At 46.5% G+C, this 12783-nt stretch overlaps 1 protein-coding gene across 8 annotated transcripts in view; it reads right to left on the bottom strand.

The window, feature by feature from the left end:
* Window positions 1–12783, bottom strand: part of CEP250 (centrosomal protein 250) — a 62422-nt gene that overhangs the window by 43013 nt on the left and 6626 nt on the right. For 5 of the 8 annotated variants that reach the window (XM_007963232.3, XM_007963262.3, XM_007963291.3 and 2 more), the window contains exons 3-13: window positions 11467–11755; window positions 10345–10401; window positions 8187–8269; window positions 7796–7961; window positions 6930–7036; window positions 6456–6707; window positions 4031–4201; window positions 3716–3812; window positions 1520–1621; window positions 837–995; window positions 120–298 (exon numbers count right to left, since the gene is read on the bottom strand). In XM_007963232.3, the coding sequence (XP_007961423.3) occupies window positions 120–298; window positions 837–995; window positions 1520–1621; window positions 3716–3812; window positions 4031–4201; window positions 6456–6707; window positions 6930–7036; window positions 7796–7961; window positions 8187–8269; window positions 10345–10401; window positions 11467–11652 (1559 nt within the window). In that variant the 5' untranslated portion in view covers window positions 11653–11755. Of the gene's footprint in view, window positions 1–119; window positions 299–836; window positions 996–1519; window positions 1622–3715; window positions 3813–4030; window positions 4202–6455; window positions 6708–6929; window positions 7037–7795; window positions 7967–8186; window positions 8270–10344; window positions 10402–11466; window positions 11756–12783 lie in introns of those variants that run through there. The other 3 variants (XM_007963282.3, XM_073008196.1, XM_007963304.3) reach the window with 2 other exon arrangements.

Genomic DNA, 12783 nt, shown 5'->3' with positions numbered 1-12783 from the left:
AAGTCTCAGGGAGAACAGGATCAGCATCCCAAAAACCTGATGGGGGTGGGTAAATGGCTGGATGATGACTGAGACCGAGACCAGGCTGGGAGGGTGGGATGAATAGCCCATCTGCTCACTTGCTGAGAGAGTCCACCTCTCCCTGGAGGTCCACAGTCTGCCCTGCCAGAGTGTCTCGCTCCCCAGTAAGCTTCTGCAGCCGCTGTCTCAAGGCTTTGCCCTCTTCCTCCCACTGATCATGCTGCTGTTGCAACAAGTTCATAGCCTCTTGACAGCCTGCAAGCTGCTGCCTTAGGTCCTGTGGAGGGAGAGCAAGAGAAACCAGACGAAGAGCAAGAGCAAAGGAGGGATTTCAGAACCCTGAAGGGCTGGAGAAGGGGGTTGGGGGATGGTGCAACAAAAGTAAGCTGAGAAGGGAGATGCAACTATTCAAGAAGACAGTCCCTCAGAGGTCACTGGGCTTCTGTGGCTCTAGATTCTTAGAGTTCGTCATCTCCAAATGTACAGTGGCATGGGGGAGTGGTAAGTGTGCCTAGGACTCTCAGAGTTGGAGAACATTGACCCAATAATCTCCCAGAGCTCTGGTTCCCAATCTTTGCATAGTGTTATGCAAAGACTGTACATAAAGTGAAGCACGCCATTGGCGTGGAGAATGTGCCTGCTACTCACAAGCACAATTCAGCAGACACAGGCAGATTCACTCTGAGATACTGACAAAACACCTCATGACTGGTCAACAAAGTAAAAGGGATAGTATAGGCTAGGGAGGTACCTGGGGCACAAACCAGTTTAGACATACACCCCTGTGACTGAGGGGGAATGCTGAGGGTTCTTACCTGCACAGCCTGGCGTCTCCGAGTCAGCACTGAACGCACCAGAGTAACAGCCTTGTCTGGATCCTGGTAATCAAACTGGCAAACGATACTAGAGTCCAATTCCAAAGAGTTCTCATGATCAGAGCCTTGGGCTATATTGTCCCCTTCTTCCACCATGACCTGAAACCCAATACAGCAAGGTCACCACCCTACTGACCAAAGCCTAGAGTCTATACAGGGATTTAACCCTGTAGCCTGGACAAACCTGATGTTTTCCTTCTCAGGTCCTCTCCCTTGGGGGAAGGAGGGGAGTATCCGAGAGCATAAAAGTCTGGTTCCTTCAACTCTCCACCTTTGGTCACCCAAGTCTAGGACTAGCAACAAGGCTAGAACACTGTCTGAGGTAACAATAAATGAGGAAATGAAAGAAGAAACGATTGAGATATTGAAGACCAGAATCTAGCCTCCAGCCTGAGAACTGTAGCTAGAAACAGGAAAGAGGGCCTGTCCCATCAGGTAGTGCTAAGACACGAATGCTTAGCTATCTCTTAGGGTTCTGGTCTTCAAACGCACAAAACTCATCCCCACAAGACTTTAAGCACCCGAACCTCAGAGACTGGAAATCTAGACAGGACTGAAAGGACATAGAGACCTGGGGAGTAGAGGCATAACCTGGTTACCATGAACAGGAGGCTTCCCAGTACCTGGGTTATATCCTTGATCACCTGCTGTAAAGACAACTTCTCCTCTTGGGCATTCCTACTAAGGGATGCTTCATGTTCCATTAATTCTGTGTGATTTGTCTCCTGAACAGGGAACAGAATAGAGCCTCAGAGTCAAACTATCAAAAGTGAATTTATTATTCCAGGACCCCAAACAACCAGAGTCTAATTCTGTCTGTTCTATCAGCCCCACTTTTTCCCTGACCATACATCAATGCTAATATGTTGCCCGAAGAGTCTGAAGACAATGTGATGTGGTGATTACAAGTTTAGATTAAGTGATAACGAGTTCCAAATTAGACTTCACTGATTAGAATTCTGCTCTATCATTTACTATGTTGGTAACCATAGTCAACAGTTTCTTTGAGCTTCTTTTTCTTCAAAATAGAAATAAGTAACAGCAACTACTTGTTTTGAAGCTTAAATTAAAAATGCATGTAAATTATTCAACATAGTGTCTGGAACAACGCAAATGTTCAATAAATGTAAGCTATTATTAGACAGGGGATGGGTGCTGTCTCTGAATAGTAAATGGATGCTTGAGACCTAATGCTAAACCAGAGAAACCTCTAGCCCTAAAGCTAGACATAATCTTGAAGACTCAAGAGTTCCTCTCTTCCTTCCTATTTGTGTTAGTGAAGGCCTGAAGACACAGACTTGCAACTATGTTTTATTTGGCTTATACAAAATTTGAATCAACATTTATAAATGGAAAGATTTTACATAAAAATATAAATTTCTGGCTTCTTCCAAAAAGTTAACAAATGGGCCACACCCAGCCCCCATTCCTACATGGAAATGATTCACTGAAGTTGAATGGTGGATGCCTCCTCTAGATGAGACATTTATTATTCAGGGTCTCACAATCCCTATTACTCCTCATAGTTTCCTTAATACTGAGCTCAAGTGACCCCTGCAGTCTTGAAAACTAAATACAACAGCACTAGAAAACCAGAATTCTTACAACTGAACCCACTTCATTTATTTATATTATCTGAGCCCCGTGGATATTCTGAATTGGCAAATTCCTGGAAAAAACAAACAAAAAAAAGGAATCGGAAAGCTACAATCCCTGTTGATCTCAGCCTGGATGAGAAGACTAGGGGTGTGCATTTGAATAGGGGTTCGGGAGCTACCTAAAATCAGAGATCTGAAAACTTGTAGAGATTAAACATGGTATTAAGCTGGAGGGTTCTAACATCCAACCTTAGAGAATCCCTCTGATAACATCCCTGGCAGATGTTAAGCCAATGACCAAAACCTCACTCCTTCACAAGACAGGCTGTTCAACTACTGAACAGTTCTAGTTGTGAGCCAGAATCTACTCCCCTATTAACTTCTAGCTATTGACATTGGTTTTGCCCTGGAAAACATTAAATATGTAAATTCTCCTTTCTTTTTTCTTTTTTGAGACGGAGTTTCACTCTTGTTGCCCAGGCTAGAGTGCAATGGCATAATCTCGGCCCACCACAACCTCCATTTCCCCAGGTTCAAGCGATTCTCCTGCCTCAGCCTCCCGAGTAGCTGGGATTACAGGCATGCGCCACCACATCCGGCAAATTTTTTTGTATTTTTTTAGTAGAGATGGAGTTTTTGCATGTTGGTCAGGCTGGTCTCAAACTCCTGACCTCAGGTGATCTGCCCACCTTGGCCTCCCAAAGTGCTGGGATTACAGGCGTGAGCTACCACGCCCGGCCCTTCATAAACTCTCTTTTCCCAGTGTCAGTCCTTCAGATATGTGAAGGTGGCTATCATGTCTTCAAGGGCCTTCAAAGGGCCTCAAGCTCTTTCTTCTCCCGGCTAAACACTGCCATACTTCTCAGTTGTTTCCCATGTGACTAGATTTTAAATCTCTCCACACATCCACTTCCTGGTAACTCACTAATTTGCCAATGTGTCTCTGAAGGTATGCGTCAATTCTCTGGTAAGGACACACTGCATATATATGCCATTGCAATTTCCCCAGGAATACAGTAGGGATAGTAGGCAGTCAATAATATTTATTCAATGAATAAATGAATGAGTTAATTAATTTTCAGATTCAGCCAAAATTTATTTTTTAGCTTTAGAGGATTTCATCACAGAATATATAACTGGTATCCTGTACTATCTGTCCATAAGGGACAAGGAACCTACAAGCCCACAACCAATTCCTTTCCAGAACAAAGGATCACGTACCAGGATCTCCACTGTCTCTCTCAGAGCCTTTACCATCTTTTCATAATCTTCATTTTGCTTGTGAGCCTGGGTCAGCAGAGCAGAGAGCTCAGTCACCCTAAAGAGCATAGCATAGCACTGTCACCAGAACAGCCCATGGATGTAGACAGAGCTACAATGCAGCACACCCCAGCCCCAACCCCAGCCACTCCCAACTGCAGCCTCCCCCAAATCCCTTAGGCACCCCTAGCCCCTCTGCACTCCCTGAATACCACATGATGCTATAGCCTTGAAGAGGGGGAGCAAAAAACCACTCAGACACATGCAGGGATTTACCACATCTCAAGGCTGGAACACGTGTTTGGGGGCCCGAGAGCTGAAGGAAAGCCCTGGCCCAGGCCCTTCCAGGCCTCGCTTGATCTTGAAGTCAAGCACCCTGAAGCCAATAAGAACATCAGAATTGCACATGGGATAGTCCCAAGGTCCCTCCAGCCCGAGGTTCTGACTCTGATAGGGAAAAAGGAAGGGCAATTTGGGGAAGATTATGTTCAACCTTCTTGATATTAATCTCAAGGTCCAGCAAAATCACCAAACACTTAACACTATACTTGGAGCTTACTGCTTGCTATCATGCGAGTGGCTAAATAAATATTTCTTGAATGAATGCTATATAAAAGTTTAATTTTTTTTCCAATTTTTTTTCCTTTTTTTTTTTTTTTTTTTTTTTTGAGACAGAGTCTTGCTCTGTGCGCCAGGCTGGAGTGCAGTGGCGCGATCTTGGCTCACTGCAAGCTCCGCCCCCCGGGTTCACGCCATTCTCCTGCCTCAGCCTCCCAAGTAGCTGGGACTACAGGCGCCCACCACCATGCCCGGCTAGTTTTTTGTATTTTTTTAGTAGAGACGGGGTTTCACGGTGTTAGCTAGGATGGTCTCGATCTCCTGACCTTGTGATCCGCCCGCCTCGGCCTCCCAAAGTGCTGGCATTACAGGCTTGAGCCACCGCGCCTGGCCTCCAATTTTTTTTGAGACAGTGTCTTGCTCTGTTGCCCAGGCTGGAGTACAGTGGTGCAATCATAGCTCACTCTCAAGCAATCCTCCTGCCTCAGCTTCCCAAGTAGCTAGAATTATAGGCACATGCCACCACATGGCTATTTTTTTATTTTTACTTTTAGTAGAGACAAGGTCTCACTATGTTGCCCAGGCTGGTCTCAAACTCCTGGGTTCAAGTGATCCTCCTGGCTCAGCAAAAGTCTTAATAATTTTATTCTATACCATCTCTAAGAACCTTAGCACACTGCATGGTCATTTGTCTAAGTATTGCATCACTCAACAAACATTCATTGGCCAGCCACGGTGGCTCAACCTGTAATCCTAGAACTTTGAGAGGCCAAGGTGGAAAGATTGCTTGAGCTCAGGAGTTCCAGACTGGCCTGGGAAACATAGCGAGACCCCACTTCCACAAAAAAATTAAAAAATTAGCCAGGCATAGTGGTGCGTGCCTGTAGTCCCAGTTACTTTGGAGGCTGAGGCAGGAGAATTGCTTCAGTCCAGCAGGTCAAGGCTGCGGTGAGCTGTGTTTACACTACTGCACTCCAGCCTGGGTAACAGAGCTAGACTCTGTCTCAAAAAACAAAGAAACAAAATGTATTGAGTGTCTAGTATACGGCAGGTGAAGTACAAAGCACTAGAAATACAAAACTTACTAAGAGTTGGTCTCTGCTTTTGTACTTCTCAGTGCCTCTAAAAGCAAAAACGAAAAATAGCCCTGCATTTTATATATGTACCTCCAACAGGTGAAGACACAACCCTCGTCATGGGCGTATATGAACTTTGTCCTGAGATTCAGTGGGGCTCTCTGCTCATTTCCCTGCCCTTCTACATCATTATTTTTTAAAAACCTACTTCATTATAATCCAAAAATTAAAACAGCCTAACCAAAAAAAGAAGGTGGGGAAACTAAATCATCAATGAGATCAATGCTGTAATAAGAGGTCAAAAGACCACAGGGGCACAGTAACTTAGTAGGCTACCGAGGTCAGAGAAGGCTTCATAGAAGAGGTGACATTTCGGCGAGTTGCAGTGGCTCATGCTTGTAATCCCAGCACTTGGGGAGGCTAAGGCGGGTGGATCACGTGAGGTCAGGAGTTTAAGACCAGCCTGGCCAACATGGTAAAACTACTAAAAATACAAATATTAGCAGGGTGTGGTGGCATGCGCCTGTAAACAGTCCCAGCTACTTGGGAGGCTGAGGCAGCAGAGTCACTTGAACCCGGGAGGCAGAGGTTGCAGTAGTCGAGATCATGCCACTGCACAATAGCCTGGGCGACAGAATGAGACTCCGTCTCAAAAAAAAAAAAAAAAAAAAAAAAAAAAAGAGGTAATATTTGAACTGTGCCTTAGAGGATAAGGCAGAGAGAGAAGGGAGGGAGGCATTCCAGACTAAAGTTGGCAGGTGCAAAGACAGGGAAGGGAAAGAGCTGGGCTGTTCTGGGAATGGCAAGTACTTTGGTGTTGATGGAGGACGGAGTGATAGCTAGCTCTGTACATCAATAGGAGAGAAACTGGGCTGAAAGACAGGCTGAGGGCAGAGGTCAGTACAAGACCCAACTGTGGCATCAGGTTTCAAAGCAGATTCCCTCGGGCACATCTTCTCCCCCTCCATGGTAGGAATGTTCCTAGCATCTCCCCTGCCTGTCCCTAACCCTCTAAAGGAGTCGGCTCTCTCTCAGCAAACCCTTCCTGGGACCCCAGGCCATCTCACCGGTCCTGAAGTTCAGCCTTCTCCAGATCCCCTTGACTCTTCAGCTGTATTAACTCCTGGCTCCTTTCATGGGCTTCCTTCTCCAGCTCCTGGGTCTTGGCTAGTAGCAGCAGCAGCTGGGCTGGCTCCCGCCCATCCATTCTTCCAGATCCGTTGGGTTCCCGAGACTGTGCTCCCACAGTCAAGCGCAGACAACAGGTCAACAGGGACCCTGAAAGCCTCACATGCTCAGCTTTTAGCTCCGTCAAATCTCTGAGTACAAGCAAGGAAAACAGCAGACTCCACTAGGAACCAGGGAAGGAGTGTGGTGATCAGGCCCAGTGAAGCCTGAGAAGCAGGGCTGGGAAAAATCATCTGCTTCCAACACCACCAACTCCCCCACCCCCACAGCTGATGCTGCTTCTATAGCAGCCCACTGTTATTAGTCCAGAATTGGTGGGGGCAAACCTCCTCCCTTCTTTTCCCCACACTGACCTGTCAGTAGCTGACTTCATTTCCAGGAAGTGGCGTCGGAATGTCACCACCTCCCGCCATAGACTGAGAAGGCGACCGTGCTCCCCTTTCAGGTAGCCCTTGAAGAACTGTGTGTTCAGAAACCCAGGTCATACCCAAAGTCAGAGGGCTATCTTTTGCCAACACAAGAGTCTTGGATTCCTCCTGACTACTGAGGAAAGGAAGGAGGGACTTACAGAAGATAGTTTATGAACGGGTATCTATCCAGGTTACGCTGAAGGGTTTAATGAAGTTGGCAGTGGGATTCGAGAGGTCAGAGAGCCTAGGATGGTACATTGCCTTACTCTGGGCCAGATTAGAAAAGGATACACAGTAGCTGCTTAACAAATGGGATCTATTACCACAGACTTTTCTAAGGAGGAGTCAATGATATACATAAACCACTGAGCACAAAGCAAAAATGCAGGAAACATTTGTTTCCTTCAGCTGGGACCTGAAAATTCCCCAGGGTCCATAACTGCTCTTTCTTTCCCATTCAGTTTCATAACTACCTCTTTAGCATCTAGATATGCAAGACCTCCAGACCAGGAGTCAGTAAGCTTTCAGATCCATTGAAAACCTAAGCTCGTCACTGCTGCAGGAAGAGTTGCTATGAGTGTCATGCTACCTCCCAACAGAACCTAGACTAGGCAGGTAGTGGCAGGTCTAGGCTGAAGGCCCAAGAAGGGTGAGGCTGCCAGCATGCACAGGTAAGGATGGTCAGGTACTTTAACAGCAACAGCTCAGTTTCCATCCAAGTCCTGAAGTTAACCCCTTCCAGTACTGACCAGGGCAGCATCCAGAATGCACAGCCTTCCTCTCGCAGTTCCAGTCCCCATTCTTCCTACCTCCTGCTCCATCCGCCACTGACTCTCCTTCCTCATTAGCTCATCCCGGGCCCGGCTCCAGTCCACTGTCAATTTTTCCACATCTTCCCTAAGGGCTTTATTCACCACGTCAGCTTTTTCCATGTTCAGTCGAAGCTGGGTGTTCACCTCTGCTAGACTCTCACACCTGCACTGGGGAACGGTAAAAGGGGGTAAAAAATAAAGGTCTGGTCCAACACTTGGACCTCCTGGGAGTAAGATGGCAACCACTGAAATTTCCATTGCAGGAATTAGAGGGCTACGGCTGAAGTCCATGGCTCTAATCCACATTAGCCCTCAGGGCAGAGGGTTCCCATCAGCCTTTTCCATCAGCTGGCCAATCACCCAGGTCAGAAAGTTTAGGGTCCATCACCTCTGTTGCTCCTCCTCCAGTCGGACCAGCAGCTCATCCAGGTTTGGCTCCTCCACATTTTCCCACCTCTGGGGGATTGGTCCCTACGCCAGACAGAGACAAGCCTTACTTACCTCCAAAGAGAACACTACTCAGACCAGTTCCCTGAGGCTCCCTTCCATGGCAGTCCATTTTCTTTTTATTCTTTCTCCCCTTTGTTAGCAATATGCTTCTCTTCTCAATCACTGCATCCCTCACTCCAAAAGTAAAATGATGACCTCTCCTGAAAGACGGCCTTTGGTAGTAAAAAGAATCTTCAACCTAAGAAGTGATATATCTTTCACTAATGGCCTTAACTTCCACTATACTAATTGTTTGACCTTGAGAAGTGACTTAACGTCTTTCATTTTTTTTTGGAGACAGAGTCTCACTCTGTTGCCCAGGCTGGAGTGCGATGGCATAATCTCAGCTCACTGCAACCACTGCCTCCCAGGTTCAAGTGATTCTCCTGCCTTAGTCGCCCAAGCAGTTGGGATTACAGGCACCCACCACCATGCCTGACTAATTTTTGTATTTTTAGTAGAGACAGGGTTTCGCCATGTTGGCTAGGCTGTTCTTGAATTCCTGGCCTCAAATGATCCACCCACCTCAGCCTCCCAAAGTGCTGGGATTACAGGCATGAGCTACCACACCCAGCATGGGAAGTCACTTAACTTCTTGGAGCTACAGTGTCTCCAGCTACAAAATGAAAGCGATATCATTCCCTTCAGAAAGTTGCTATGCAGGTTAAGAGACACAATTACAGATGCTCCTTGACTTATGCTGGAATTTCATCCCATAAACCCATCATAAGTTGAACGTAAGTTAAAGATGTGTTTTCAACTTATGACATTTTCTTTTTTCTTTTCTTTTTTTTTTTTTTTTTTGAGATAGTCTAGCTCTGTTGCCTAGGCTAGAGTGCAGTGGTGCAATCTTGGCTCACTGCAACCTCCACCTCCTGGGTTCAATGATTCTCCTGCCTCAGCCTCCCGAGTAGCTGGGATTACAGGCAGGCACCATCATGCCCGGCTAATTTTTTGTATTTTTAGTAGGGATGGGGTTTCACCATGCTGGCTAGGTGGGTCTTGAACCCCTGACCTCGTGACCCACCCACCTCGACCTCCCAAAGTGCTGGGATTATAGGCGTGAGCCACTGCGCCCAGCCAACATTTTCAACTTATGATATTTTCAACTTAACAGTGAGTTTGGGCCGGACGCAGTGGCTCACATTTGTAATACCAGCAGTGGGAGGATTGCTTGAGTCTAAGAATTTGAGACCAGCCCGGGCAACATAGAGAGACCCTGTGTCTACAAAAAATAAAAAAATTAGCCAGGTGTGGAGGCATGTATCTGTAGTCCCAGCTACTTTTTGGGAGGCTGAGGTGGGATGATCGCTTAAGCCCAGGAGGCTAAGGCTGCAGTGACCCATGATTGCACCAGTGCACTCCAACCTGGGTGACAGAGTAAGACTCCGTCTCAAAACAACCAACCAAACAAGCAAACAAAACAACCCCAAACAATGGGTTTATCCAGATGTAACCCCATCATAACCCAAGGAGCATACTGAATGCACATAGCTTTCACATCATCATAAAGTTGAAAACTTGCAACAATCCTAAGTTGCAGGGGACCATCTGTATATGACAGTGCCTCATGCTGCCTGGCCTGCATTGAAGATGCTCAATAAGTTTTGGTTCTTTCCTTCCTCTGAGAGAACTTTTCTGAGGAAAATGTGAGGAGGTACTGAGAGGGAGCTGGAACAAAGGCAAATAAATGGGTTTTTCAAAGCCAGTTCTAATAGCACAGACATCCCTTTGCTGCAATGTGCTGCAGGCTCGCAAAGGCCTGCATCTAAGACAAACACTGACACCTGCTGAGCGAAACATGCACTTCTTCCCACTAATCCCACACTCCTTCCAATCTAATTTACATTTTGTCCTTTGAGAACCAAGGGTTGGAATCTGACAGGCCAGTTAGGTCCAATGAAGATATCAGTGTGATAAACCTCTCAGAGGCTGAGAAAGAGAGACTTCTACCAAACACCTCACTTGTACACTCCAACCTCCCTCAGTGAACAAATGAAACCTAACAAGTATATTCACTGAGGACCCGGGGGCACACAGAGCTCAGCCTCACTCACTCCAGTGGCTTCCAGCCGCTTCTCCAGCTCTTGGCACCAGCTCCGGTACTGCAGCACCTGTGGCAAAAAGAACAGGCCCTGGGCAATGAACACAGCTGGCACAAACAGCCCAAAGCAAATGCCCCTGAAGATCTTAGGCAAACTTGCTATGAACAGGGGAACTGGGTGGTGACATTAAGGTAAGGCCATAACATCTTATAGTTTCTATTTGGGCATTTTTTTCTTTTTTGAGATAGAGTCTCGCTCTGTCTCCTAAGCTGGAGCGCAGGGGCGCAATCTTGGCTCACTGGAACCTCCGCCTCCCAGGTTCAAGTGATTCTCCTACCTCAGCCTCCCGAGTAGCTGGGATTACAGGAACATGCCACCACACTCAGCTAATTTTTGTACTTTTAGTAGAGACAGGGTTTTGCCATGTTGACCAGGCTGGTCTCGAACTCCTGACCTCAGGTGATACAGCCACCTCGGCCTCCCAAAGTGCTGGGATTACAGGCATGGGCCACCACGCCTGGCCTTATTTGGGCATTTAAATAATACTTTCTATATGAGCGAGACTCCATCTCAAAAATAAATAAATAAATAAATAAATAATACTTTCTATATGCCTTTTATATTATAGAGGCAAGATCATGGGCTTTGGCTCTAGACTAGGTGAGGAAACCTGGATAACTAACTTAACCCTTGTGAATTTCATCTTTAAAAGAGAAATATTAGTCGAAAGTGGTGGTGCACACATGTGGTCCCAGATACTCGAGAGGCTGAGGCAGGAGGATTGCCTGAGCCCAGGAGGTTGAGGCTGCAGAGATCTGTGATCATACCACTGCACTCTAGCCTGGGCAACAGAGCAAAACCCTATCTCAAAAATAAAATAAAATAAAATAAAATAAAATAAAATAAAATAAAATAAAATAAAATAAAAAGGATATAATACGTACCTCGTGGAACAGTTGTGAGCATCAAAAGAGAAGCTGTACATGAAAGCTAGAAGGTCTGGGTCTTATCTCACCAAGCTAGATGTAGGCCAATCCCACCACAAGGCTCTGCCTCCTACAACCCTTATCTCATCTTAGCACCCAGCTCTGGGGGTTGTTCTCTTTCCCTTCCTCAAAAGGGCAGCTGCCTCACCTTGGCCTGCAGCTTCCTCACAAGGGTTGCTTGTCTCTGCTGGGCCTCCTGGGAGTTCTTCAGCTTCCGCCAGGAGGCTGCCTGATTCTCTGTCATCTGCTGCTGTAGTGCCAACACCTGCTCTTCCAGCACCAGCTGCAGTGACTGGGGCTTCATGTTGTTCAACCCAGAGTTTCTTGTCTCCATGAGGGCACCAAGTGGCAGGCCCACAGGTCCCTAGGTAGTCAGAGGGTGTTCACGTCCAGCAGAGTCTCTAACCATTGCCATGCCACTTCAACCTCCTCTTGAACTGGGGACCAAAGCACATAGTCAAATTGAAAGGACTGTTCTTGTACTATATACAAGACTCCTCAGAACCTTTAAAATACTAAAAGGGACCCTCATCTCTGAATGGCACTATGATGAGCAGCATTCCCCAAATTTAACTGACCATGAGACAAGCTCACAGGACTAGTGTCTCCTGGCATGCCTTTTGGAACTCTGCACTAAACCAAGAGCTCCTGGTTTATCACTGCATCCTTAGTTGCTGGCACAGTGGCTCACAAACACTTGTTGAATGAATCGCTGAAGGTGTTCTTAATCTAGCAAGGGAAATAGGCACAAACAATTACAATACATACAATGTGGCATGTGAAATAATAAGATGGTATGAGAAAACAAAGGAAGAGAACTTAACCCAGCCCAGGGGTGCTGTGAACTGGGTGAATCATCATCATTGTTAACACTTGCTGAGTGCTTCTGGCGTGCTGTTGCTTTAAGTACTTTACATGCATTACGTCATTTTGTTTTTACAAAAATCTTGAAACCTTCCAATGCCTTCCCATTACACTTCACCAAACGTACTATTATAATTCTTTATATATAGATGAGGAAACTGGGGCTTTAAAAGGTTAAAAAACTTCTGCCAGGGCCGGGCATGGTGGCTCACGCCTGTAATCCCAGCACTTTGGGAGGCCGAGGCAGGTGGATCACAAGGTCAGGAGTTAAAGACCAGCCTGGCCAACATGGTGAAACCCCGTCTCTACTAAAAACACAAAAAATTAGCTGGGCGTGGTGGCAGTCTCCTGTAATCCCAGCTACTCGGGAGGCTGAGGCAGGGGAATTGCTTGAACTGGGAGGTGGAGGTTGCAGCGAGCTGAGACCATGCCACTGCACTCCAGATTGGGCGACAGAGCGCGACTCCATCTCAAAAACAAAAAACAAAAAACAAAAAAAACTTGTGCCAGGCCACACAGCTGGCATGCGGTTGATGAGAGATTTGAACACAAGTAGTCTATCTGACAAAGAAAAGGAGTGGCAGGCATTTCAGGCAAGGGA

This window comes from Chlorocebus sabaeus, chromosome 2 (genome assembly GCF_047675955.1).
Source record: "Chlorocebus sabaeus isolate Y175 chromosome 2, mChlSab1.0.hap1, whole genome shotgun sequence".
In the NCBI taxonomy this organism is placed as follows: domain Eukaryota; kingdom Metazoa; phylum Chordata; class Mammalia; order Primates; family Cercopithecidae; genus Chlorocebus; species Chlorocebus sabaeus.
The sequence above is the reverse complement of the archived record's forward strand: the minus strand, read 5'-3'. Positions and strand labels throughout refer to the sequence as shown.